We start from the raw sequence: 27,473 nt of genomic DNA on the forward strand, positions 1-27,473 counted from the left end.
TTTACTTCCTGTTTATTTTCTGTGGGAAAATGGCTATATCTCTGTTCCTCTTGCTTTACGGCAAAAAAAAGGCACATTCAACTGACAGCTATGCAACGGATTACCGCGAGCGGATATTTTTTTTCCCCCGAGACCCTCGCGCGTGTAATGAGGCGATCGCCGTGGGGACAGCGATCGCGGAAAATATTCCATGATTTTTCAAAGGTACAGTAAAATCGCTCGTTTTCGCTGGCAGTAGCGTCACCCTGTTACACTATTACTCTGGCAGTTAAAGAGTTAATTGACCTGTGACAGTCTGTGTCTATCAAAGGGCAATCTGGGAACCCATCGTCAAAAAAAAACTAGACCTTAACTAGACCTATGCGGCTGGAAACCGGCGTTTTGGTCTGCCCTCAGCCCTCCACTTCCGGTGGTGTGCCTATGTTTTCATTCCCACTAACAATATTTCTCCACAGAACACTAACACCACTTCTCCCAAAGAACATGGATCGTTTTGATTATAAGCCCACTTGTTTCTATGACGAAAGAGCAAGTTAAAATGTTACTAACTTTCCGAGGACGCTATTATTAAATGCGTTTCGGTTTGTTTCCAGTGGGAAGCGAGCGCACAGATGTAAATCCCGCCCACTACATTTGATTGGGTAAAGAGCGGCCTGCTTCCTGATCTGAAGGCACGCCCACTTGTAGGCTAACGCGCACACGTTCTGAACGGGGCTCCCGACAGATTCAGTAGCACAGCTCTGAATCGGTTCTTGAGAGATTAATCAAAGGGTAATCTCTCAAGACAGAATCTGTCAGCACCACTGCCTTAAACATGTAGTGTTGTTGTTAGTAGGAAAAAAAAATAGGTGTGTCCCCAAAGGCAAAAACGAAGGGGGAAAAAAATGTGTACTTTTTATTTTCTTTACCGAATGGGTTCCCAGATTTATCAAAGGGCGACGGGTCATTACCTTAACGATCTTGATGAGGATTTTCAGCTGATACATATGGAGCTGCAGGTCCATTCTGTCTGTCAGCCACAGACACACTGCCTTCATGGTGCTGGTGTACCATTGCTGCAAAAAACAACAACAACACACATCATTTGTAAAGAGCGTCAACCAATCAGACGCAACACGCATTACAGCATGTCATCAGACACAAATAAACACAAAACATAAAATACTGGGGGTTCCAGGGGGTCCCCAGCTAAATCTGTTAATACAGCATCACAATAATTGTACTGTCGGCTATTCAAAAGAATAGCAGATATACAAGCTCACAGCGCGTCATTTTGTGCCGCTGAGCTTGTACATCTGCCTTTCTTTAAAATGTTTCGAAAAAAATAATCTTGAAAGTATTGAGAAGCAGTGCTGTATGGTGCTGTGTTAGTGTGGTATTGTTGGATAATGTCTCCGTGTCAGTGCCTACTTCTAGTTACTGCAGAGTTACGCTATAAAAGAGTACAAGGTCAGCAAACCCCGTGTAACCAAAGAGCAAGATTATAAAGATGAAAACATTTACGTATTCAAAGACACCAATTACTGTAAAACACCTGAATCCTCGACCCCTTTGAACCCATTATGGGAGAAAAAAAATACATGTTTGTGACTTTGTCTTGCAATTTCATTAAACGCTCAGTTTCACACCTGGCCACACAGCACATGAATGTCACTTATGATGCCACCTCACCTCAGGATGCCAACTGTCATTCAATACCCCCCCATTATTACAACTCATAAAAGAACGCTTTGGGAAATTGCTCTGACATGATAATGACCTACAGTACAGTATATGGCTCTGGTTCCATTGAAGAGCACGAAAGGATTACATTTGACATCACGTGGTTATATTTAGAGATGTTCGATATCTGATATTCCAATATTGTCCAACTCGTTCATTTCCGATATCAACCGATACCGATATATGCGTCTTTTTCACCAAAAGTCTAACTAATTATCAGGTAACATCATCACATATCCAATCAAATTAAAACGCTATAATATCAATATAATATCTAATACATCTAATATAATACAGTGATGTTGTTGGGTTTTCAATGAAGTGATTCCCGGGACTCACTGGTGGTCATTTGAATGAGTCCCACTAATCTTAGACTAGATGTTGGCCTATTTGACAGCGCAGAAGCATAATTGCCTTGATGCATGTAACATTAACAAGCATCAACAAGCATCAGCTGGACACAGACACACACACACACACACACCTCCCCCACTGCAGTGCTCTAAACTGAAAGTGACTGTCTCGTTCCTCTCCAAAAGCCCTTGAATATGATGGAATATGATTAAGGATTACTGTGATTATGGCAAGCTCAAGCTAACTAGGGATCTCTTATGGCGAGATCCCTAGTTACGTTATTGCAAGGGGGCGAAGGACGAACCCAGTGGACTGTTCCATGACAAGGCCAGAATGAAGAATCAAAAGGAGTGTATTTGTCACTCACTCATACAGGTACGAGCAACGAAATGTCGGTGGTGACATGTTCCGCAAAGACGGTGCTAATAATAACACAACGATACAATATCGTCTCTGTCGAGTGGAAACCTCACACGTCTGAAACCGTTACTTGTCAGGATTGCAAATTCAAAAATATAAAAAGTATCAGATCTACAAGCTCAAAACGCCTCGTTTCGTGCCGCGTTTCGAGCTTGTAGATCTGCTACTTTTGATGCTTCTGTGTGACGCTGTAGTATGATCAAGTAGGGTGTTAAATTACGAAAAAAAAACACAAAAAGTTGGAGATAAGAGGTTTCTGCTCCGAAAGCAACGACATATAAAACCCAAACCCAAGATCACCTCTCTCCCTGTGTGTGTGTGTGTGTGAGTGTGAGTGTGAGTGTGTGTGTGCGCACGCGCGCGTGTGTCTAGGCAGGTAATGAGGACTAGCAATGAAGAGCATCGTGATGAGCAGGTAATTGAGTGATGGAGGAGACAGCAGGAGACCGAAAACCTTGTCTTGGTTTCCAGTAGAATTCCATCTAATTTGAGGCCAAAATAAATGCCGCTGTGCTGTGTGTGTACAACTACTGAAGCAGCACCAATAAAACGCTAATATGTGTCCCCGGGAGCCGAGACGACGTCGCCGTCCTAATAATATAGCTAGCTTGGCCACCTCGCCCTCGGTTGGGGAGGGGGCGGGCCGAGGAAATTGAAAGTGGCGATGCTCTTTAATCCATTAAGACCGGGAACGCATCTGGTGTCATTTTAAGATTCCTTTGGCTATTCAAAAATAGCAAATCTACAAGCACATTGCAAATGAGCTTGTAGATCTGCTATTTTTCAAAAACATCGTGGCAAGTTTGTGCAAATCTTTGAATATATATATGTTTTAAAGCAAAAAGAAAGATGAAAGAGATGGGGATCCGCGACCAAATACATATCATTTTGGGGGTCCTTGACATGGAAAAGATGGAACACCACTGATATAGCAACATACTGTTAGGATTTAGAAAACATTTTTAGATACGTATTTGGCCGCGGACCCCCATCTCAAAAGGCGTTGCTCCAGGGACCCCCCAGAAGCAAATATTGGAGTTAAAAATGTTCGCTTAAAAAATATATGTATTTAAAGATTTGCAAAAATGTTTTTTTCTAAAATAGCAGATCTACAAGCTCATAGCTTGTGAGCTTGTAGATCTGCTATTTTTGAATAGCCAAAGAATGACACAGATGCGTTCCCGGATTGAATGGGTTAATTGAGCCGATTAAAAGAACGAGAGCGGAAACAGATGGAGGAAATCTGGAAATGTAGAAAGGGACGTGTGTGTGTGTGTGTGTGTGTGTGTGTGTGTGTGTGTGTGTGTGTGTGTGTGTGTGCGTATCGGCTGGTGGGAGGGTGACAGGGGACGCTGGCGCGTTTGTTACCGTTAGGTCTAATTTATGCTCTGCCGTACCGTGAAAATAGCCGATCTGTAAGCTCGCGATGCGTCGCGTTCGCGACGCATCGCAAGCTTATAGATCTGCTATTTTCGGGCGCAGCAGGACAACCGGTCGTACGATGAGACGACGTTATCCCCAAGAAAGAGCGTTATTATTATTTACACAGTGAGCTGAGTGGACGACAGCCTCTCTCTGGCTGTGCCGGCGGTAATGACACACTTAAGTGTCTCGGAGCCTGACACCATTCTAGGCATAAAGGGTGAAGAGCCAGACAACACATGTGGGCCTTGGCTGGAAGGGAGGTTGGAGGTTATTGTGTGTGTGTGTGTGGCGGCAGCAGCCCCCCTCTTCTTCTCCTCCCCCCCCTCCTCCCCCTCCTCCTCGTTGCAAGGCCTCCTCCTCATCAGCGGCGGCTCAATCAAGGTGATTTGGCTCCTAATGTGTTGGAGGATGGCGAAGGACTCAACCGGCTGCCTTGCAAGGGCATGCATTATTTTCCCCTCTCGTCTATAACAAAAGACAATCCCTGGTGTGACGCTTATTCAGAACACAAATAGGTGGACGGCCTAGTGTGAGCATGAATGCACACACACACACACACACACACACACACACACACACACACACACACACACACACACACACACACACACACACACACACACACACACACACACACACACACACACACACAGACACACACACACACACACACACACACACACACAGACATGCACACACTCGCGCACGCACACACATATGGTCAAACACATGCGGCTTGGCTGAAGAATGTGTTTACAACCGGCATGCTTAGCAAAACACGCACAGATGCACCCACCTATACACACATTATCCTTGTACTGGAGAATCATGTAAACAAGCCAATCGCACAAACCCAAGAATGACACTATACTGGCAGGCGGCCCAAAGCATTGAGCTTGAACCAGTATCTCTGTTTGTGAGAAGGACAGTTTTAAATGGAAAAAAAATAATAATAATAAAATGTAAAATGTAAAAACGGGAGTGTACGTATTTATGTACTCATGCCCAGATAATATAAATAATGATATAGAAATGAAGATTAATATTCACACTCCTTCCAATACACGGTACAAACACAGGTAGTTCATTTATCTATGTTTTAGACTGTGAAGTAAATATCTTAATCAGCTGGGTATGTTAGTCTAATAACATAATTTATGTGTATAAGAACGTAATAAGAACATTAATGTACTACAGTGCTACTTCTGCGCCGTTTCAGGTGTGTTGTCGTTGGCTGCCAAAATGATTATTTTGTAATTATTTTGTTATTTTCTTTATGTTCATTGATATTTTTGTATTATTATAGGAAGAGAATTTGTATTTCCGGAAGTGCATTCAGTGAAATTAGGCCGGAAGCCTTTATTTAGCGTAATGCCGGGAAGTGTGTTACACGTCCGTATGTTGACGGACATCGTTTGTTTGTGTAACAGCGTGCCGTTGAAAAAGGTTTCTTCGTTCCATTGTTTTAAATGTGCATATTTAAGTTAATAGTTAAAAAATACCAGCTCAGTGGCCTTGTAGTTAGAGTTTCCGCCCTGAGATTGGGAGGTCAGGGTTCGATCCCCAACTGGGTCATACCATAGACTATAAAAATGGGACCCAATGCCTCCCTGCTTGGCACTCAGCATCAAGGGTTGGATTGGGGGGAAAGTCCCTGCGACATACTAGCCTTTCGCTACACGGCAATGCTTACATTTAAGTTAATATGTTATGCTTTCTTTATACGTTTTGATTAGATCATATTTGTGTAATATGCAGCCAGTGAGGTCTATTACTTTGAAGTGTATTTTCTTTTTATTACGTTTATGTGTTATGTATGTTTACGTTATGTTCATTCGGAATGTTTATTATTCATGTTTCACTTTCAATACAGACGTCGGCTACTTGGCTTGTCATGCCTGAAAGAAAGCTGGATAAAGACTCGACCTGACTCGTTTTTTAATGAAGGGAGTGATAGTTGACTGCTTACGTTTTTATTAGAGGAGGCACTTCAGTAGCCTCTGCTGAGACACAGAGAACTCCGGAATGTTTTCTTTACCAAATAAAATAACAATAAAAGCAAAAAACACGCTTTACAGCCATGTTTTTCCACTTACACATAAAATACAAACTATTTTAGAGTCTGCTAACAAATTGACACGCACAGAAACGTTGATAAATCCCACATTGTTTTGCGACAAGAAGAATTACGATTTAATTCTTTCAGCTCTTCTACGTCCGATAAATAAGGCCCGAGATAGATGTGGTGAAACATCTATTGTGTGTGTGTGTGTGTGTGTGTGTTTGGTAATAGACGGCGTAGGAGGGAATGTGAGACACCGTGAGACCCCGCCGTTTGTCCCGCTTTCGGCGCATGACTGGATGTGTTTAGGCCCTATTAGGCTTGTATCCCCCCCCCCCCCTCCCAACACACACAGCGCCCCCCCCCCCCCCCCCCCCTCTTCCTTTCAGGAGAAGGCTTGTACAAATCAACAGCACGTAGCTCCTATGTTGAGGTTGAATCCTCAGAGGGAACAGTGGGGTAGAGTGTCTGTTTGCACAGAGCTGATGGTCTGTGTGGGCATAATATACACGCCACACACATCAGCATACTGCCGCGTGTTTACGACTCATCACTAAATGCACTTCTCAATGAATCGGAGTCCAGGGGTGGCTCAAAAAGTAATACAGGTTTTGGTGGGACGGGCGGATGGATGGGTAGATGGATGGATGGATGGTCGGGTGGAAACTCTCGTGTGTCCAAAACCATTCCTTTATACATTTTTTTAAACGGTTTAAGCCATTAAGACCTGAGGCGATTCTCAAAAATGTTTTCTAAATCAATTTTTTCCCCAAGATTTTTTCAAAAATAGCAGATCTACAAGCTCATAGCGCTATGAGCTTGTATATCTGCTATATTTGAATAGCCAAAGAAATCTAAAGCGACACAGATGCGTTCCAGGTCTTAGGTTAAAACAGTGAAAATAGCCGATCTAAAAGCTATTACTATTATTATATGACACTCTTGTATGATCAAATAGGGCATTCATTTACGGGGGGACGGGACAGGACATAGAAAGCTGAAATATGGAGATACAAGGTTTCTGTCCGACAGCAACGATTCTCTAAGGTGTGATCGACGGTGTGTTTTGGGTCAAAATAGCGGGCCAGCGCATCATCACGGAGACACTGCTGGGTGCTGTGGACATAAAATCATCCCCATCCAGATGCTATCAGGTTGTTATCTCGACAAGACAATGAACACAAATGAAATAGGAAAATCAGTGAGACAACGGGGGGTGTAGTGGCACAGAATGAGTTGAGATACAGACAGATTCAAATGTGCTCCGGCAACGGTTCCATCTCGTACTTCTCACAGTTCTCCCGTACTCGCCCGCGGCAAAGTTTAACCCATTCAATCCCGGAACACATCTGTGTCATTTTAGATTTTTTAGCCATTATTTTATACTTTGGGCTATTCAAAAATAGCAGATCTACAAGCTCAGCTGTAAAATCATGAAAATTGGTGCAAATCTTTGAATATACGTATTTTCTTTAAAAGCGAACATTTTTTACTCAAATCTTTACTTCTGGTGATTCTATAAATGTATTCTATATCTTAACAGTTTAAAAAAAATATATATATATATGTTGCTATAATATCAGTGGGTCTCAAACTTGTTTTTGTCAGGAGCGCTACATCCACACTGTTGCATGCTTCAGGAGGAAGAATGCAGAGGCACGACGGCGCGCCTCCGTCGCGGTCAAAAACTATACTTTTTCGTCCAAAAACATTAGTCCGTGGTTGTTGCTAAAACAGAGGTGGCAGTGTGATTCGATCCCAGGAGGTTGGGGATGGTAGTCTCATGATTAGCGAGGCACACCACCAGACCGGGTCCTGAAATGCGGTTTTGGGCTGTATTGGAATGTGACAATGCCCCTCACCGTCACCTCTACGGGCAGTGCCCTTGTTTTCTCGTTCAGGTAGGGCGGGGCTTCCCAAGTCCTGCAGGGAGGGGCTTCCCAAGTCCTGCAGGGAGGGGCTTCCCAAGTCCTGCAGGGAGGGGCTTCCCAAGTCCTGCAGGGAGGGGCTTCCCAAGACCTGCAGGGCAGGGCTTCCCAAGTCCTGCAGGTAGGGCGGGGCTTCCCAAGTCCTGTGCACTTCCATATATAGCCAGAGCAACAAGATAGCAGAGCATCAACAAGCAGAATGAACAGTAAAAGGAAGTTTAAATAGGTGTGCATGTTACTGATCACCTGATTTTGAGTTGTCTACCTGAACAAGCTCACCAGGCTTCACATCATATCCTTCATTGACTTGGGTCCTCCAGGGGCCTGTAGTTGCCCCCCCCCCCCCCTCTCTACACCAAATATGTTTGCCAAAAATAGTCAACCTACATGCTCTAGTAAATCTGCTATTCTTAGGCCATGCCCAGAATAGGGCCTCCACAGGGTTCATGTGGTTAAATGAACATTATGCCCGTCAACTAAATGTATAATACCATAATCGTGGCTGTCTGTTGACTGCAGAGACGGCAGAGTCTCAAATTCACAAATTCACTGGTTAACGGTCGTAAGACACAAAAGAACATCGATACGAATATGTGCACCGTTACGTCCCTATATGAACAGGTGACCTTCCCATTCCCAGATGGCCTATCTACCCACTCAGCTACTGCCGCCAAACAAATGCATACTAACACATTTTCTAAAGGAGAGGTTTAGATAGCATCAAGTAAATAAATAAATGGTGCATTTATTGTATATATCACCTTTCTCCAGAGCACTTTACCACATGCATTACATTCACACACACATTCACACACTGATGACAGAGGAAACCATAAGGCACCAACCAGCTCCTCGTCAGCAGTTAGGGGTTCAGTGTCTTGCTCAAGGACACTTTGACACTATAACCCAGGGGGTTGCTGGTATTCGTTGAAACATGACTGACTTGCCATAATGTACATCTGTTTTCTTTGACGCCTGAATGGGCAATAACACGCGTACTGGCTTTTACAACATACCGACATAGCATAGCATTAACAGAACATACCACGCATTATTAGGGAAAATAAGAAAATAACTGTTGAATGTGTGATTACGCCATTTGTGTACCGAGTCACATGTAAGTAGTGTTTTCCCCCCCCCACTCAATACTGGCTTTGTTGGACACAAGGCCACAAATAGTGGTAAAAATGGATAAAGGCAGGGAGATCATCCAAGGCTTGGCTTTGTTGGGAGCGATGGTATCCTCTGTGGCCGGCGCTGTACTCTCAGCTCAGCTGTAAGATAGTGTGTGGTATTTGCGTCAAGGACCCATTAGCAAGGCAAGGTTCCGAGGGGGTCAAACACTCTCACACGTTATTTGTAACTCTCAAAGCGCCCACACGGTGCCCAGTATCTCACGTTTTTTTTTTTTTTTTTTTTTAAGTTCTTAACCCATTCAAACCGGGAACGCAATTTTAAGATTTTAAAAAATCTATTAAAAAATAGCACATCTGCAAACTCATAGCGCGGCAGAGAGTGCCGAGCTATGAGCTTGTAGATCAGCTTTTGTTGAGAAAACATAAATCGTGAAATGTGTGCAAATCTTTGAATATATATATACATTGTATCAACTCAAATCTTTACTTCTAGGGGTCCTTGGAGAAAAATATTTTGAGATGGGGGGGCCCGCGGACAAATACATATCATTTTGGATGGTCCTTGACAAGAAAAAAGTTTGAGAACCACTGATAGAGTTTTTTTTTAAACCCCAGAAGCAAAGATTTGAGTAAAAATGTTCGCTTTAGAAAATACACATATTCAAAGATATGCACACATTTTCACGATTAAAAAATAAATATATAGCAGATCTACAACCTCAGATCTACAACCTTGTAGATCTGCAATAATTTTTTTTAAATTGATTTTTGAATAGCCGAATATATAAAATAATGGTTATAGTTCAAATCTAAAATGACACAGATGCGTTCCCGGATTGAATGGGATAAGGCCAGACTCAACACAAAAAAACAATCAAGGCTTTTGCTGTGGGGCCCCTGGGTTTAGGGAACTCCTGGAGCCCGGAGGATTTTTCCCCCCCGATTTTCAATGTCAATATTAGCTTTTAAATCACATCTCCAAAACCTTTTTTTTTTCTCAAAAATCACAAATGTAGTTTTGCGGTCTTCTACATTATTACGGTTGTCCATTCTGCTGTTATCCAAATGTACATATATACTGTATCTATGTTACGCCTTAAAATGTTTGTCAGTCTAATTTGTAATTGTGGGCGTTTTGCCTTTTAAAAAATCACACCCTGTGTGAAGGAAGCGGTGCCTTTGGGGCGGGCCTTAACTCATTTCAGTTCGTCCCTATTGGTGGTCTGAGTCCACTTACCAAATTTGTACTTGGTAGCATGCTGCAAACTGGAATGATGGCTGTTTAAAGCCCAGCCAATGGGCAGACAGAGGGGGCGGGGCTTAAGTAATGACAGTTAGTCCCTATTGCTGGCTTTAGTCCATGTACACAATTTGTACTCCATAGCATGCTGTGAACTTGAGTTATGGCTGTTTGAAGGCCAGCCAATGGGAAGACAGAGGGGGCGGGGCTTGAGCAATTCATGCTGGTCCCTATTGGTGGTCTAAGTCCACATACCAAATGTGGACTTGCTGGCATGCTGCAAACTGGAGTTATAGCTGTTTAAAATCCTGTGCTCATCCCGTGCTCATACGGGCGCTGGGGGTCCCTGGACCCCTCTTTGATAACTTCATCAATGCATGCTCGTGCCTATTGGTGGTCTAAGTCCACATACCAAATGTGGACTTGGTGGCATGCTGCAAACTGGAGTTATAGCTGTTTAAAATCCCGTGCTCATCCCGGGCTTACACGGACATCCGCTCATACGGGCGCTGGGGGTCCCTGGACCCCTCTTTGATAACTTCATCAATGCATGCTCGTGCCTATTGGTGGTCTAAGTCCACATACCAAATGTGGACTTGGTGGCATGCTGCAAACTGGAGTTATAGCTGTTTAAAATCCCGTGCTCATCCCGGGCTTAAACGGACGGACGGACGGACGGACATACGGACAAAGTCAAGTGTAGAGCGGTTGGCACCGCTAAAAACAACATCTTTATGACTTGTTAATGCTTTTTAGTCACTGTTTTATAATTTACACATTTTGGTTAAGTTAATTCTGCTGTGAGGCTAGTTGAGATAGCAGACCAGGAAAATAAACATAAACCAAAAACATAAACAGAGTATCTTATAAAAAATGATGCGATTGGGAGATCTGCAATCGTCTGGCTGCACAAGACTAGTGTGTGAACCACAGCCAGATTTTTCGATAGAAATAAGCAACCAGGTCTATTGAAACAATAAAGCGCACACGAGGAACACATGCCCGCGCGCTGCGCGCGCGGGCATGTGTTCCAGCACCCCTTGCTCTAAAGTACTTCCCGCGTCCCTGCCGTTTGATGTAAAAACATGTATTTGGGGGGGATCAATCCTCTCAAAATGAAATGATCTCAGGAGTGACGTGACTATACAATTGTGCCGTTACATCTGTGGCAGGGGCCTGTTTCTTTAGTGGGAGGGGCCTATTTCCTCAAATCAAAACGGCACGTGTCACGAACGCGGGATCCGATCGGCCTCCGACGGTATTCCTCCAGGCGTATTCCTCGAGTCCCGGCGGCCGCGACCCGCGTCGGCGCAACCACACTTTGCAATTTCCCAGAATTGCGACGTGTCTAGTTTCAGTATACAACTGTACATGCTTCCATAGAAGACATGCTGGCTTCTATAGCAGTGGTTCTCAAACTTTTTCAGGTCAAGTACCCCTAAATGAATGCGGATTTGGTTGCGGACCCCCACAGTGTTAAAAATGTAAAAAATATTCAAACATTTTCAAAGAATATCAAGATTTTTGGAAAATAGCTGATGTATGTAGGGCCCTGGGGGTCCCCGGACCCCACTTTGGGAACCCCTGCATTAGACCACGGACCACCATAACTCAGAGTGTACAAATGGAACCAAATGGACCCGTAAGGGTCCATTTGGTTCCATTTGTACACTCTCAGAGTTACAGCAACATACTAACTATCCAACATTTATCTGGGTAGCCCCTGGAACCCACTCAAGGACCCCTGGGGGTCCCCGGACCCCACTTTGAGAACCATGGTTCTATAGAATCCAAATGATGTCCATTACAGCAGACTATGAAAAGACTAACAATTAAAACTGCTGCATCTCACTTCTTCTTCCCTCAACCTCTACTGACACAGCAGAGCTGAAAAAGTCTTTATTTTATTCCAATTTACTTCTCAATGGTTATGTTTCATCATATTAACCCGTATTAACCTGTTGAACAAGCCTTTCAGCGTTACAACAGTTTCTCAGTTCTTAATGAAAATCCCCCTAAAAATACAATTGATTTTATAGCGGCTATTTTACAATGTGACAGCTCTCTCTCTCTCTCTCTCTCTCTGTATGTGTGTGTGTGTGTGTGTGTGTGTGTGTGTGTGTGTGTATGTATATACTGTGTATATATACAGAGAGAGAGAGAGAGAGAGAGAGAGAGAATTTTGAATGTTTCTGCAAAGGCAAATGATATATTCTTCTACCACTATTGTATTCCAGTATAAAGCATTGTGCTGTAATGTCTAGACAGCCTTGCTGTGTGGTAACTTGTGTCTTTATTCAGTTTGTTCCAGGCTAAATGCTGTGTCTTCCTCTCAAGCACAATGCCTGTGTCTGCTATTCACTATACAGACATTTATAATAATAATAATAACGAATGATGATACAGTATGTAGCTAGAATACAGTATCGAGAGCAACAGAACAGACATACTGGATAACGTATTCTGAAATATTAGCAAATGCAATCAAATTCTTCCCAGATTCATGTTTGATTACTACAACATGCAGTAAACAAATGCAATTAGAGATTTTAATGTGGCAACCTGACAGCAATTCAAATCAATTTGAGGAAAGAGACTTGTGACAAGTTAGCGATGTAATGCCCATGCGGTGTCAATTAATCATCTATTTCTATACTGTACGAGTGACAACCCATTCTGCTTCCCACTTCCTCTGTCAACACAGGTGTTCATGAAGATGGCAGAACTTTATTTTCTGTCAATTATGCCAGCATTAGCCCACTAAAACCGGGAACGCATCTGTGTAACCATTATTTTATACTTTGGCTATGCAAAAATAGCAGATAAACAAGCTCATAGCGTGGCTATGATCTTGTAGATCTGCAATTTCTTTAACTCAAATCTTTGCTTCTGGGGGTCCCTGGAACAACATATTTTGAGATGGGGGGTCTGCGGCCAAATACAAATCATTTTGGGGGTCCTTGACATGGAAAAGTTTAAGAACCACTGATTATAGCAACACATTTTTTTTCAAAAAACTGTTAGGATTTAAAAGACATTTGGAGAATCCCCCAGAAGCAAAGATTTGAGTTCAAATGTGTTCGCTTTAAAAATACATATATTCAGAAAATGTTATGATTTAAAAACAAAAAAAAAATGCAAAAATAGCAAGCACTCGGTGCCACACTATGAGCTTGTAGATCTGCTAGCCAAAGTATAAGATAATGGTTTAAGTGGTTAAAATCTAAAATGACAGATATTTTCCCGGTCTTAATGGGTTAAAAACACTATAAAGCTGCACTCCTGAGACCTTGGCATGAACTATTAGACAAGTCGTGATGGCATCTCTCCTCCATTATGAAACTAAGTATTAGAGAGTTTCTGTTTGCTTCTACAGTGTTCTAAATTCAGTTGATTCATTTTACAGCTACTTCAGATGATATCGCACAGCATGAAATTAACGGTAACAGCAGTCATTTGATGAAGAAGCCATGACACACTGTACTTTCATTCTAAAGTTAAATGTTTGCTTCCGTTTTAAGACAGGGATAGTCAATGATGAGCCACGCAGTTATCAAAAAAATGATTAACTATCTCATTACTATCCCTCAAAACAGCAGGGGGTTTGCCTTCGCACAGTGCATAATGTTTTTGATAACTGCATAGCTTGGAGTTGATTATTCCACTTATTTCATGGTCCATTACAAAAACATCATAATAGAAATAGTGTTTATTCATACTTTTGTCCCTCTTCAGGGCCAAGATTATCAGAACCCAGATTACACTCTTACGGTATTTCTCCACCAAACAGACTACTACAGATTACACTCTAAGGTATCTCTCGCCACCAAACAGACTGGTATAGATTACACTCTTACGGTATTTCTCCACCAAACAGACTGCTACAGATTACTACAGACGGGCAGTCCAATGAAGTCGGGAGATCAGTCGGTCGGAAGGTGTGGAAAAAAAAGTTTCTGAATGCACCTGAGAGCCGACACCGACAGACGGATACTATGGTGCTAAAAATAGCATATGGCTTGATGTCCTTTTCAACAACGCGCCCGGTGCTATCGACAGCGTACCCACCGCCCATTCAACGGCGGATTTTTCGGCAACGGACGCTTTTCAACACTTACCGCCACCGACGTCGGTGCGATGGAGAGCTACCTTTACCTGACTTAACCCATTGAGACCTGAAGCCGATTCTACATGTCTCCTAAATCTCAACAGTTTTCTGAAAAACGTATGTTTCTATATCAGTGGTGCTCAATCTTTTTCATGTCAAGAACCCCCAAAATGATATGTATTTGGCCGCGGACCCCATTAAAATATTTTGTTCCAGGGACCCCCAAGAAGTAAAGATTTGAGTTAAAAATGTTCGCTTTAAAAATATATATATTCAGAAGATTTGCACACATTTTCACGATTTTTCAAAAATAGCAGATCTACAAGCTCGTAGCGCGGCACTCGGTGCCGCGCTATGAGCTTGTATATCTGCTATTTTTGAATAGCCCAAAGTGTAAAATAATGCTTTTTAGCTCAAATCAAAAAATGACACAGTTCCAGGTCTTAATGGGTTAATTACCACAACAAATCTTCCCCATAACCATGTACCCCCTCAACACCACCGTGTGCCTTCATGATGCTCACTCTCATTCCCTTCCTCACCCTTCGTAACCCCACACAATACCCTTCAACCCAACCGAGGATCAATACTCACATCAAACACCTTCTCCGTGTAGACCTCGTCGTTGACCCTGTCTCTCAGGATGTCCTGGTTCTGTCGGACAAAGGTGATGTAGGAGTCGGCCAGATCCATCCCAGGTTTCTGTTATAAGGTATAAGAGAAGCAAACGCAGCAGGGGGGGAATAATGAGATTCAGCGCTGACAAGTCGGAGCTTATGGCTGTTGATCGATCATGTTCATATGGGTGAATAATACTGGAGGGTTTGAATATGGAGGCAGATGAGACATAGGCCCGTCACGATTATTACGTAATCGTAATTATGTGAGGTAGTCGCAATTGTTTTGCATAATCGTCATAATCGTTTCCATGTCGAGAAAGGTTCATATTTTTGTTAACATTTTCAAGTTTATATATATATATACATATCTATATACATATCTGACCCTGTGAAACTTTTGTTTACGAGGCCTAAAAGCCACACAATGAAATTGTTAATGGTCAAGTACAATTTCATAATGGTGACAGGCTGACAGGCCTAATGAAACACAGACTAATCAACGTCCCCAGAAGGATTTGAGTCGTCTGGTGTAGGAAATATATAAAAAAACATGCAAAAAGGCAAACTTAAGTTTAGACGTTATGATGGCTTTATTCCAGTGTAGTAATAATCAACCTACTGCTACTGGAATGATGTATACTTGTAATAGGCCGTGTGGTGACCCACCAAAAAGTGCCTAGAAAATGAATTTCGTTCCCACGACTTGGATCTACTTTTTCAATGCATTTTTGCATAGACAATACCCTTCTGGACTTTGGGTTAAAATACCTCCGCACAAAATCCTGCAGTATTTTTTTACCAGCCAGAAATGTATATAATAGTGAATAACCAAAAAACGAAAATCTTGTGCTGCTGTTTTTGCTTGTAAAATGTGTTATAATGTTTTTGGCAACACAATTTTTTTCTCAAATGTCATAAATACATGTACCTAACACCTGAAACAAGTATTGGTGCATTAGTATACTCATATTTGAATTTAGATCACTTAATGTAGCAAAGTTAAAGAAAACGCTTCTACTGAAGTGATTGGAACCCAGCACAAGGGAGCACACACATAGTACATTTAGCTAAAAGCTTGTGTTTTACACACAAGACATGTCCCAACCTACTGTGTAATGAAAGGTAGAAAAAGAAGCAGCACACCTTGGCCCAAAATGGCTGAAAATCAATCAAAATGCTACCATGACCCCTTAAATTGGAAGAATACCATAAATGGACAAGACTAAAATAAATGCACTAAAGGTCAGAATTATTACAACATATGGTATAAAACATTTATTAAAGTAGCACAGTGTGTGTTAGCATGTGTCATATATCAACTCCCCCCTCCCCCTCCAAAAACACAAAATATGAGAATACCAAAACAAATGCATACAAATGCATCACAATAAAACAATTTCACTTCAGTGCAAAAAAGTATTTTTTTTTGGCAGTGCAAGTAATTCTTTTGGCAGTGCAAGTAAATTTAAGGCTGTGCTGTGAAAAGAATAAAATACAGACATTTTAAAGTTGTTTTTCAACATGTATGCATTGCATTTAAATGGGTTAAAATGGCAGTGTAGCAAGTCTTGAACATGTTGTTGATAATGAAATAAAAAAATAAGGAGCACATTGTGCATATCTTAATCATCCCTATCACTGTCATCAGAGTCATCATCTGATAGAGCTCTTTCTTCTGTTTCCTTTGAAACATTCTCACAGTTCTGGCACCGACACAAATCAGTACAAGATAGTCTTGCAGACTTACAGGAACATCTTTCAGTGTCACATTTGGTTGTCTTGCAACTACAGTGGACTACCTGCAACACGTTATCAGGGGCAGGATTTCTAGTCATCCATGTGACTGTTAACTCCCCATCGTCAATGTGCCATCCATTGCCAATGGGTGAAGGGGCACACATTATACCAGTCAGAGAATGTCTCATTACTGCTGCTTGGTAGTTTGCTCTTCTGCAGTGTTGATACAGGGCGTCACTTGTTGGGGGAATGGACAGTTCCGGCAAAGCTGACGATGCCATGCAGAATGATTTGTATCTTGCATCGTTTACGTTTGTGGCCGATGACTGGCCATACAGGTGGCACACATATTTGCTAAGTGTGTTAAAGGTAGACTGGTCAAGGTTGAAACTGCTGCCCAGATGTGTGAACCCAGTCAGGTATCTCTGTAACAGATCCTGTGGTAACGCACCTCAAGGGCCACACAGTCTTTGTCCTTAATATGCCGAAGGATGGTAAAGTCTTCCTTCATCTCAGCAGCCTTCATCAACCGGCCTTTAAACAAAAAAAGTACACGTTAATGATCTCTGTGTGTGTGTGTGTGTGTGTGTTGGGGGGGGGGGGGGGCTGTAAATAACACAGTGATGGAATAAATGTAAATGTGTCTTTTACAGATTTGTATTGCCATCATTACAAAAGACTATGTGTGGTGTTAATGTATGTATGTATTATATTTTTTTTCCATGGGAAGGTAAATACATGTTAGTGCTACTGCTAAAATCTCTCCCCTAAAGAGCCATAAAACAAAAGGGCCACTGACTGCTAGCAGCTGTGACCTGCCGACCTGAACCCCTTGCATTCCAGCCTTATCAGCAGCTATTGTTTTAGTAGGTCCTGCTCTTATCTCTCACAAGCTATAACAACACAGAGTCACAGACTAAGCAATGCTAAGCAGTATAATATAACAGTGATTTTCATCCCCTTACAAATGTGCTAGTTTGATTAAAAATCAAAAACATACATTAACCACGTAAGCACTATTTAAACTTTGGCCTTTTGAAAATATCTGATCTACAAGCTCACAACGTTGTGAGCTTGTAGATCTGCTATTTTCAAAATATTTGTATACATTATCTACCTTTTAAACCTGTGAAATGGGACATTCTGCTTATTGAGTACTTTCTACTTTTGGTACGTTAAGTACATTTTCATAGCAATACTCATATCCATGCATTGCAGTATTGATACTTTTACTTACAGTAACAAATGTGAGTACTTTTTCCACCACTGCTTTTGTCTCTCTATCTGCACATATCCTTCCCAAAAAATACCACTGCATGTTACATAGTCAACAGTTCCTGCCCAGTCAGGAATTCACACATAAATGTCAACATCTTTGATCTGAACAAAAGAACCAACACATTGTGTCTTTAACAAAAGGTGTGAATTACTCCCCCCAGCCTTGGACTCAAACACAGCCCATCAAATAAAAGAAGACCTCAGATATTATAATGATAGGCCTACATATAGTCCTAAAATATATAATGTACCCATATAATCATAAAATGACAAATCAATATTTGACAGTCCAAAATTGACATGCATGTTTTGTTTAAAATCTCTTACATGCCCATATTGCGAATTATTTCAGTCTCTCATGTCTGTGTGTGTGCCCCCACCCCCTCGCGCATGTGTTTGGGGGGGGGGGGGCAACGGGACCCCCGTGATGTGTGTGTCTGTGTGTCTCTTACCTGCAGACAACGTTTCTGCTTTTGAGAGTTGATCCTTCGTGCGTTTGCCTGCCACAGTGATGTACTTGTCCACTTTTTTACAAATGATGCATAACGCTGGAAGAACAGGGCCAGCAGAAGCCACAGGCAAACCTGTCCTGGACCTAAGTTTCTTTCGGGGGGTTTCAGATGTGGCTCCGTCGGCACTGGTGCTGGCCGAAGGGACTGACTGACCCGCGTCTGCATCGGGAACTTCCAACGTCTGTGTGGCGCTTTTTTCGGCCGCTACAAAACGCTTTTTGTCATTAAAACGATTGTAGCACGCTATGTGAAACCCATCGTCCTCGGGATGCTGGTCGAAAGGCACATCCACACAATGTTTATAACTTTCTGCAACTTCTTTACTCTCACCCTGCAGAGGAAGCCAACGCTTGATGCTGTTTCTGTAGGTATCCCACCGTATCATTGTAAAATCCCGGACGACATCTTCCCTCTGGACAGACATAGAATGCATATAGCATCGTTTAGAGTCCTTTTTACGTGATTTTGAATGATATTTTCTTTGTTTTGGTTTGTTTTCCTCGGAGTCCTCGCTGCTCGTGGTCGATGTAACCGTTGCCATGGTAGTTGTTGTGGGAAATGCTGAGGCGGAAGAGGCGCCTCCATTGGTTGTAACGGGAATCACGTGTCAAAAACCGCACCACCTCTTTGAAAGTATTACTGCGCTGCTAAGAAAATAGTACCGACTTTTAAACTCTAATTATATAAATACTGCGCCGAGTCAGATGTCGTTACTTTTTTTTCTTACTTACTACCAATAAATCTTTTTTAAGAAGCAGAGATTATTCAGATCCACTTGATGGGAACGAAACTGAACGATAATGGGGTAGACAATACGGCCTATAAGTTACACGTTACCTATGCCACCGCAGGTTTCCAACCGAAATTGTTGGTTTTGAACTAAGAAATTAAGCTCTGTAGCGAACAAAGGCTTACGATAACACGAGATCATCTTCACAACTCAACACACTTTAAAAAATGTTTTGAGCCTCACAAGAAATGTACATACTAATATGTAAAAAAATAAATAAAATACATAACAGCCTTTACATTCATGGTTGAGAATGGATATCAACGGTTGTAATTTATGTCCAAAAACCAAATGGGAAACTCCCTTATGTTTATGTTAAACACAGACTTATTTGATCATTTACTTTCATTATTTATTTTGTACATAAATGTAAAACGCCAATGGTAAATAAGCACTGGAACTCTCTGGCAAGGGAACAGACTGCAAACTCACTTCAATGTTCTTATGACACATTATGAATCATAGATCATTTGAATGTGATTAAAACAGGCACGCAATAAAGTCTTGAGAACTTAAAAAGATCATTATTTATGCCCGACCATGTAGGCTATACTAAAGTCCCAAGGACACCAGTCTAGACGTTCCCTTTAGAGCTCTCTCTCTCTCTCTCTCTCTCTCTCTCTCTCTCTCTCTCTCCTCACACCTTCCAGCCCAGGCAGCCTTTGTGTTGCAGAGCGGTGAAAAAAGGCCACTCTCTGCATTACTTTGTTTATCCCCTTCAACCCGGGAACGCATCTGTGTAACCACTTCAGCCGTCATTTTACACTTTTGGCCATTCAAAAAAAAAAGCAGATCTACAAGCTCATATAGCAGGGCACTCGGTTCGTCTCGCTGAAATAAACTAGAAATGGCACTGTTACTGGGCAAAACATTTAGTGACATGTCAAAGCAATCGTCTCGCTATGTTGTCCCTGGAACATATTTTGAGATGGGGGGGGGGGGTCCGCGGGCCAAATACATATCATTTTGGGTGGTCCTTGACATGAAACAGTTTGAGAACCACTGATTATAGCAACATACGTTTTTTTTTCAAAAAAATGTTAGGATTTAGAAGACATTTTGTAGAATCCCCCAGAAGCAAAGATGTGAGTTACAAATGTTCGCTTAAATTTTTTTTTAAATCAACGATTTGCACAAACTGTCATGATTTTTCAAAAATAGCAGATCTACAAGCTCATAGCGCGGCACTTGGTGCCGCGCTATGAGCTTGTATATCTGCTATTTTTTGCATAGACAAAAGTATAAGATGATGGTTAAAGCGGTTAGCATCTAAAATGCTTTCCCGGTCTTAATGGGTTATACACCGCAATAACAAGTTTCCAGCATCAACTTCTCCCTCTGCGGGGGCTAATAAAAAAAAAGAAAAAAAAAACTTGTCTCGCTGAAATAAACTAGAAATGGCGCCATTACCGGGCAAAACATTTAGTGAAATGTCAAAGCAATCGTCTCGCTAGCACGGCGAGGGCCAGAGGCAGAGAGAGGAGAAGAAGCGGGTTAGCCCCCATGTTCCATTCACACTTCCCCCACGTCAGGGGAGATTACAACTGTAATGCTTATTATAATTGCCTTGACATCTTTCACACCCGTTTTCTCCGGGCCCTAGAATGCCCCCCCCTTCCCCCCCCCCCCACCCCCCTGGGGGGTTGATGTCCTGCTACATACAGCGCTGAGCATGGCACGCCAATTCCCCCCACGGAAAAAAAAACACAAGGCAATGGAGCCGTTAAGTGCCACCGGGAAACCTGTATTATTATGATGTTCAGGGAACCCCCCCCACCCGCCCCACTCCACCCTCCTCTCTGCTACGCCACTGTCTGCTGCTGGCGTGACCGGCCTTGATCGCTGTCAGTCAAGTCGTGTTAGATAAGTCTGTCAACGTGAGAGAGAGAGAGAGAGAGCACACGGGGTAATGCCTAATTCATGCTTCCATGTCGCAGGAACGAGAAATAGCCGATCTATAAGCTCACACTGTTTTGTAAAAAAAAAAAGCAAGAAGATATTGAACCTTCTCTTTGAACCAATTTACCATAATCTTTCTTCTTGAGATTTTATGATGTATTAACCCATTAAGACCTGGATCTGTGTCATTTTTAGATTTGAGCTAAAAAGCATTATTTTACACTTTGGGCTATTCAAAAATAGCAGATCTACAAGCTCATAGCGCGGCACCGAGTGCCGCGCTACGAGCTTGTAGATCTGCTATTTTTGAACATTTTTGAAAATATGTGCAAATCTTTGAATATATATATTTTTAAAGGAAAGATTTTTTAACTCAAATATTTGCTTCTGGGGGTCCCTGGAGCAAAATATTTTGATGGGGGTCCGCGGCCAAATACATATAATTGTGGGGGTCCTTGACATGAAAAAGATTGAGCACCACTGATATAGAAAAATACGTTTTTCAGAATACTGTTGAGATTTAGGAGACATGTAGAATCGGCTTCAGGTCTCAATGGGTTAAAACAATGTCGGTGTTTTTCATTAAGGAATATCTGCAGAGCACAGACAGACAGACAGATGCAGCAGTTATGTCTTCATGCGTGTACAGTAAATATCCCATTTCACGCAAGTTGACAGAGCTGCAATCACTCCGTCAACAGATACAAGACAGTCATTCAAAGGTTCACAATGCTGAACAGAACCCCCCGCGGGGCAACCGCTTCTTAACCCCATGAACTCTAGGGTACCTTTTCTGGGCATGTCATAGGAAAAGATTCTGCGAAAATAGCCTGTGTACAAACTCAAACGCATCACTGACGCACAATCGTTTATGCAAAGGAAGTATTCGCACATCCACTTTGTTCAGATGCAGGTGCTTTGGAGAGTGACAACTGAAGCCATCAAGAAAAAAGTATTTCATGAACAAAAATCCCTCACGCTGCTCTTGCTCGGCAACATTATTTTTATTCAAATTGACAAGACGTTTCGGTCCCTCTGGACCTTCATCAAGAGTGTCTTATCGTTTTGACATCAGCACAGACCACAGGTAAATGGTGGTATATGGTGCATTTATATAGCGCTTTTATCCAAAGCACTTTACATAGATTGTGCATTACATTCACACATTCACACACCGATGGCGGAGGAAACCATGCAAGGCACCAAGCTGCTCATCGGGAGCAATTAGGGGTTCAGCGTCTTGCTCAAGGACACTTCGACACTAACTCTGGGGGAGCCCGGGATCGAACTGGGAACCTCACGGCTTCCATCCGGCCACTGCCGCCCCAGGTAACGTTACAGATTGGATGTTACATTAGTCTGGTGGACGGACGCCAACCTCCTGGACATTCCCAAGACAAAGACACCAACCTGGGGTGACACAGGGGCTTTCTCAGTTGCCGCCCCCCCCCCCCCCTCCCTTTGGAACTCACTCCCAGCTCACATTAAAGCAGCCCCCCACCCCCCACATGCCCTGTTCAAAACCCACCTTTTCAGACTTGCATCCCCCCCACCCAATTCCAATGGCCCTCTTTTGCCTTGCAATTTTCTTTGCTTAGTTTTTAGCCTCTTAAACTAGTTATTCTCTTAATAAAGTTTCTTTTGTTTTTGTTTGTTTGTTCTTGTAAAGTGACTTTGAGTACCAAGAAAAGCGCTATATGAATTGAATGTATTATTATTATTATCATTATTATAGTCATACAACGCTGTGTTGCCACTGACTCGGGGACAAACAGGGGATGTTCTGTTTGAGAACAGCCGTGACGCTATACGAGTCTATGGGTCTGGGTGATTGACAGGGCTGTCAAAATCCCATAATCTCCTGGGCGGAGAGGAGACGTCGGAAAATCTGGCACTTCCTGGACTGGAGGGCTGAGTGACGGTCGGATATAGATCATCTGACGCATGATGACGGGAGCTATAACTGCCGTTCGGTTTGTTCGCCGTGTCTTTAACCCATTTAGACCGGGAATGCATCTCTGTCGCTTTACATTGGGTTAGGGTTAGGGTTCTAAAATGACACCGATGCGTTCCTGGTCTTAACCCATTAAGACCTGGAACTGTGTCATTTTTAGATTTGAGCTAAAAAGCATTATTTTACACTTTGGCTATTCAAAAATAGCAGATATACAAGCTCGTAGCGCGGCACTAGATCTGCTATTTTTGAAAAATCGTGAAAATGTGTGCAAATCTTTGAATATATACATTTTTAAAGCGAACATTTTTAACTCAAATCGTTGCTTCTGGGGGGTCCCTGGAACAACATATTTTGACGGGGGTCTGCGGCCAAATACATATCATTTTGGGGGTCCTTGACATGAAAAAGATTGAGCACCACTGATATAGAAACATACGTTTTTCAGAAAACTGTTGGGATTTAGGAGACATGTAGAATCGGCTTCAGGTCTCAATGGGTTAATGGGTTAAGTTCACCCAGGGGGAACTTCACACGGCCGTCGACGGAAACAACACATCACCACCAGTGTTGTCACTTTAGGCATCAGGTTTTCCTCTCTCTCCGTCTCCCCTCAACAAGGCCTTTTTTTTTTTACTTTCTCCCCTTGTCGTCTTTTCGTCACAAGGCGACACAAAGCCATGTGTGACAGGAGGGAGGTTAATACCTGTAAAGGTGCAGGCCGTTGGCATGTTTCCAGGCCCCGCACGGCATGGCATGGCACGGCACGCCATCCAGATCGAGTCCTCTCACACGCTCGCTCGCCGCCCTCCTCCTCTTGGCAACGAATGCTCTCTCTCTAGCCCTCTGGGTTTGTAGCAAAACACCCATAATCCCATAACCATACATAATGGGCACTAGTAGCATGTCACCGTTTGACAACAAATTTGAGAGTGTAAAATTAAACTTGTGTTCCGGTTTTGATAGAAAAGGAAAAAAAGGTGTGAAGGTTTTGGGGGGAGGCGGGGGAGGAGGGGGGGTTGTGGGTGGGTGGGGTGGGGTGGGAAGGTGCTCTGAGGGTGGGGATGTCCACCAACGGTAATGAGTGGTTAAACAGGGAAGAGAGAGGATGGGGGAGGGGGAGGGGGGTGTGGTGGGGATTCCAGGTAATTACAGCCTGCTAGTGGCCGCGTTTCCTGCCCCTGGATTCTGTTCTCCACAGGTGCAGGTCCATGGCAGGGTTGCCATGTCCGCTTATTACGATAAGCGACTTTGGGCTTGTTTTTCGGTGAAGTCGCTTGTACATATTGCTAGTTGTTGCGTTTTTTTGGGTCTTGTTTCTAAAGTGTGTAGTTGCTTATTTGGGCTTCCTTCTTGATGTTGTTTAACAACAACGACCCCCAAATTAACATGTTTTTGTCCACGGACCCCCATCTGAAAATATTTTGTGTCCCAGGGACCCACAAACAAGATACGTGTAGTTTAGTGTGTGTGTGTGTGTGTGTGTGTGTGTGTGTGTGTGTGTGTGTGTGTGTGTGTGTGTGTGTGTGTGTGTGTGTGTGTGTGTGCATGCAGCCTTAGTCGCTTCTTTTGTGCTTGTTTTTGTAGATCTGGTTGCTTATTTCTCTTGCAAAATCTGGCAACACTGGTCCATGGTGTTTGTGCTTGCATGTACGCAAATGTGTGTGTGTGTGTGTGTGTGTGTGTGTGTGTGTGTGTGTGTGTGTGCGCGAATGTGTGCGAATGTGTGTGTGTGTGTGTGTGTGCGCACGCGTCTGGCTTTTAGCAACTTAAACCCTATATAATTTGTAGTAAATCAATGGGAGAAAGTAGCCAACCTGACAAGCTCAGAATGCGTCGGGTTGCAACGCGTTGTGAGCTTGTACCAAGTAGTAGTAGTTTATTTAGTAACATACAGTACAATAAAGGCAACAAGGTAACTAATTGGCCGAAAAGGTATGGGCTGAAGCCTGAAGCTTATTTTGCCCACCTTATTACTATTTAAATGATCACAGTAGCATAAAGAAAACATAAGAGCAAACAAAAAAAGTTAAGTATCAACGAAGCATCAAATATTACACCTCAGTACAAACGAAACAAAACGAAACACATTTCAACTCTACATCAATTATACAGAAGAAACAATTAGTATATACCTTGATATGCAAATAATATTATAACCATATTTCATATCACTAGTAGCGTGTATATCATCGCAATTAGAATGATGTTCTTATTTCATAATTATCCCTGCAATGTTTGTGTTGTTGAATGTTCGCCTGTTTATCACCGAATGCTGGCCTAATATTACACGCCCAGAATAGGGAATATGTGGTTAACCCATTCAATCCGGGAACGCATACTGTGTCAACATACATTTTTCTTCATAGTTTCTTCATCGACGAAATCAACACTGGTGTGTGTGTTGTTTTATGTGTTATGTGCTGTACGTGTTGTTGTCTGCACCCTGCTGCCATGAGGGATGCTGAACTGAACAACATCTACCACAATGTAAAGGAGGAAGTGATCTTCACCTGTTCGTGACAAGGAGCCAAAAGAGTTGCCTCTATACTAAACACCTGAAGACCTCTCCTCCTCCTCCTCCTCCTCTTTATCCCACCTGGAATAGAGGCTTATGGGCTTTGGGTTCCTTCCACACAAAAGCGCAAGGTACGGGTTACATTATAATTTCAGCTGAATGGAGGGTGGGGGAGGAGGGAGGAGGGGGGAGGGGCAGGACATTTTTAACCCATTCAATCCGGGAACGCATCTGTGAAACCATTTAAACCGTTATTTTATACTTTGGGCTACTCAAAAATAGCAGATCTACAAGCTCATAGCGAGTGCCGCGCTACCGAGTGCCGCTTGTAGATCTGCTATTTTTGAAAAATCGTTAATATTTTTGAAAATCTTTGAATATATATATTTTAAAGCATAGTTGTTTTAACTCAAGTCTTTGCTTCTGGGGGGGTCCCTGGAACAACATATTTTTCGATGGGGGTCATCGGCCAAACACATATTATTTTGGGGGTCCTTGACATGAAAAAGTTTGAGAACCACTCATACAGCAACATGCGTTTTTCAGAACTTTTTGAGGATTTAGAGGACATTTTGTAGAATCGGAACCTCAGGCCTGAATGGGTTAACTGGGAACCAGTGTGAATGGTGGCACAGATAGAGTGGTATTTGCTGTGTCAAGAACTCTCTCAGAAAGGTGGTGGGGGCTGTTGGGGGGGGGGGTCATCATAGGAAAGTAGAGAAGTGAGGTCAGGTGAGGTCTCTGGTCTTCTTGTACATATTATACTGCTGCAAGCTCGGTCTAGTGTGTGTGTGTGTGTGTGTGTGTGTGTGTGTGTGTGTGTGTGTGTGTCTGCGTGTGTGTGTGTGTGTGTGTGTGTGTGTGTGTGTGTGTGTGTGTGTGTGTGTGTGTCTGTGTGTCTGTGTGTCTGTGTGTCTGCGTGTGTGTGTTGCCTTGACTCCAAAACTCCTACTCACTTAAAAGGTATCAGTCTCTATATAGTGGCTTCTGGTGGCAGTTATATTAAAGTAATAACGTTGAACACGTCTTGATTGAATATGGCCGCGACCTGAAGGAAATGTGTCAAGCTGACCTTTAAGCATCTGTCTGTACATTAAGTAGAGAATGGCTCCTTATAAACGCTGCTTTTTTTCTGAGACATCCTCATAGCCTTGGTGGTTCAGGAGCTGCATCTATAACTACGTCTGTGTGGAGAAGATGTGAGCCATGTCACCCACCCACCGCCAATCTGATTTACATGCTCCGTCGCACGACGGACGGTGTCACGCTCTGAAAATAGCAGACCTACAAGCTCACAGTGCGTTGTTGTGAGGTCTTAGAACGGCTTCTTTAGACGTGCGACACCAATAACACAAATAAAATGTAATAATTAACCCATTGAGACCTGTAACTGTGTCATTTTTAGATTTGAGCTAAAAAGCATTATTTTACACTTTGGGCTATTCAAAAATAGCAGATCTACAAGCTCATAGCGCGGCACCGAGTGCCGCGCTATGAGCTTGTAGATCTGCTATTTTTGAAAAATTGTGAAAATGTGTGCAAATCTTTGAATATATATATTTTTAAAGCGAACATTTTTAACTCAAATCTTTGCTTCTGGGGGTCCCTGGAACAAAATATTTTGATGGGGGTCCGCGGCCAAATACATATAATTGTGGGGGTCCTTGACATGAAAAAGATTGAGCACCACTGATATAGAAACATACATTTTTCCGAAAACTGTTGGGATTTAAGAGACATGTAGAATCGGCTTCAGGTCTCAATGGGATA

The 27,473-nt window shown here is 42.7% G+C and overlaps 1 protein-coding gene across 1 annotated transcript in view; it reads right to left on the reverse strand.

Annotated features, from left to right (window-relative positions):
• The window catches only part of cadps2 (Ca++-dependent secretion activator 2), a 377,866-nt gene that overhangs the window by 4,416 nt on the left and 345,977 nt on the right, over positions 1-27,473 (reverse strand). Inside the window, exons 25-26 of the mRNA XM_084058851.1 lie at positions 14,990-15,097; positions 951-1,055 (exon numbers count right to left, since the gene is read on the reverse strand). Coding sequence (XP_083914977.1) covers positions 951-1,055; positions 14,990-15,097 — 213 coding nt within the window. The remainder of the gene's footprint in view (positions 1-950; positions 1,056-14,989; positions 15,098-27,473) is intronic.

Source organism: Gymnoscopelus microlampas, assembly GCF_963454915.1.
Source record: "Gymnoscopelus microlampas genome assembly, chromosome: 6".
NCBI classification, from domain to species: domain Eukaryota; kingdom Metazoa; phylum Chordata; class Actinopteri; order Myctophiformes; family Myctophidae; genus Gymnoscopelus; species Gymnoscopelus microlampas.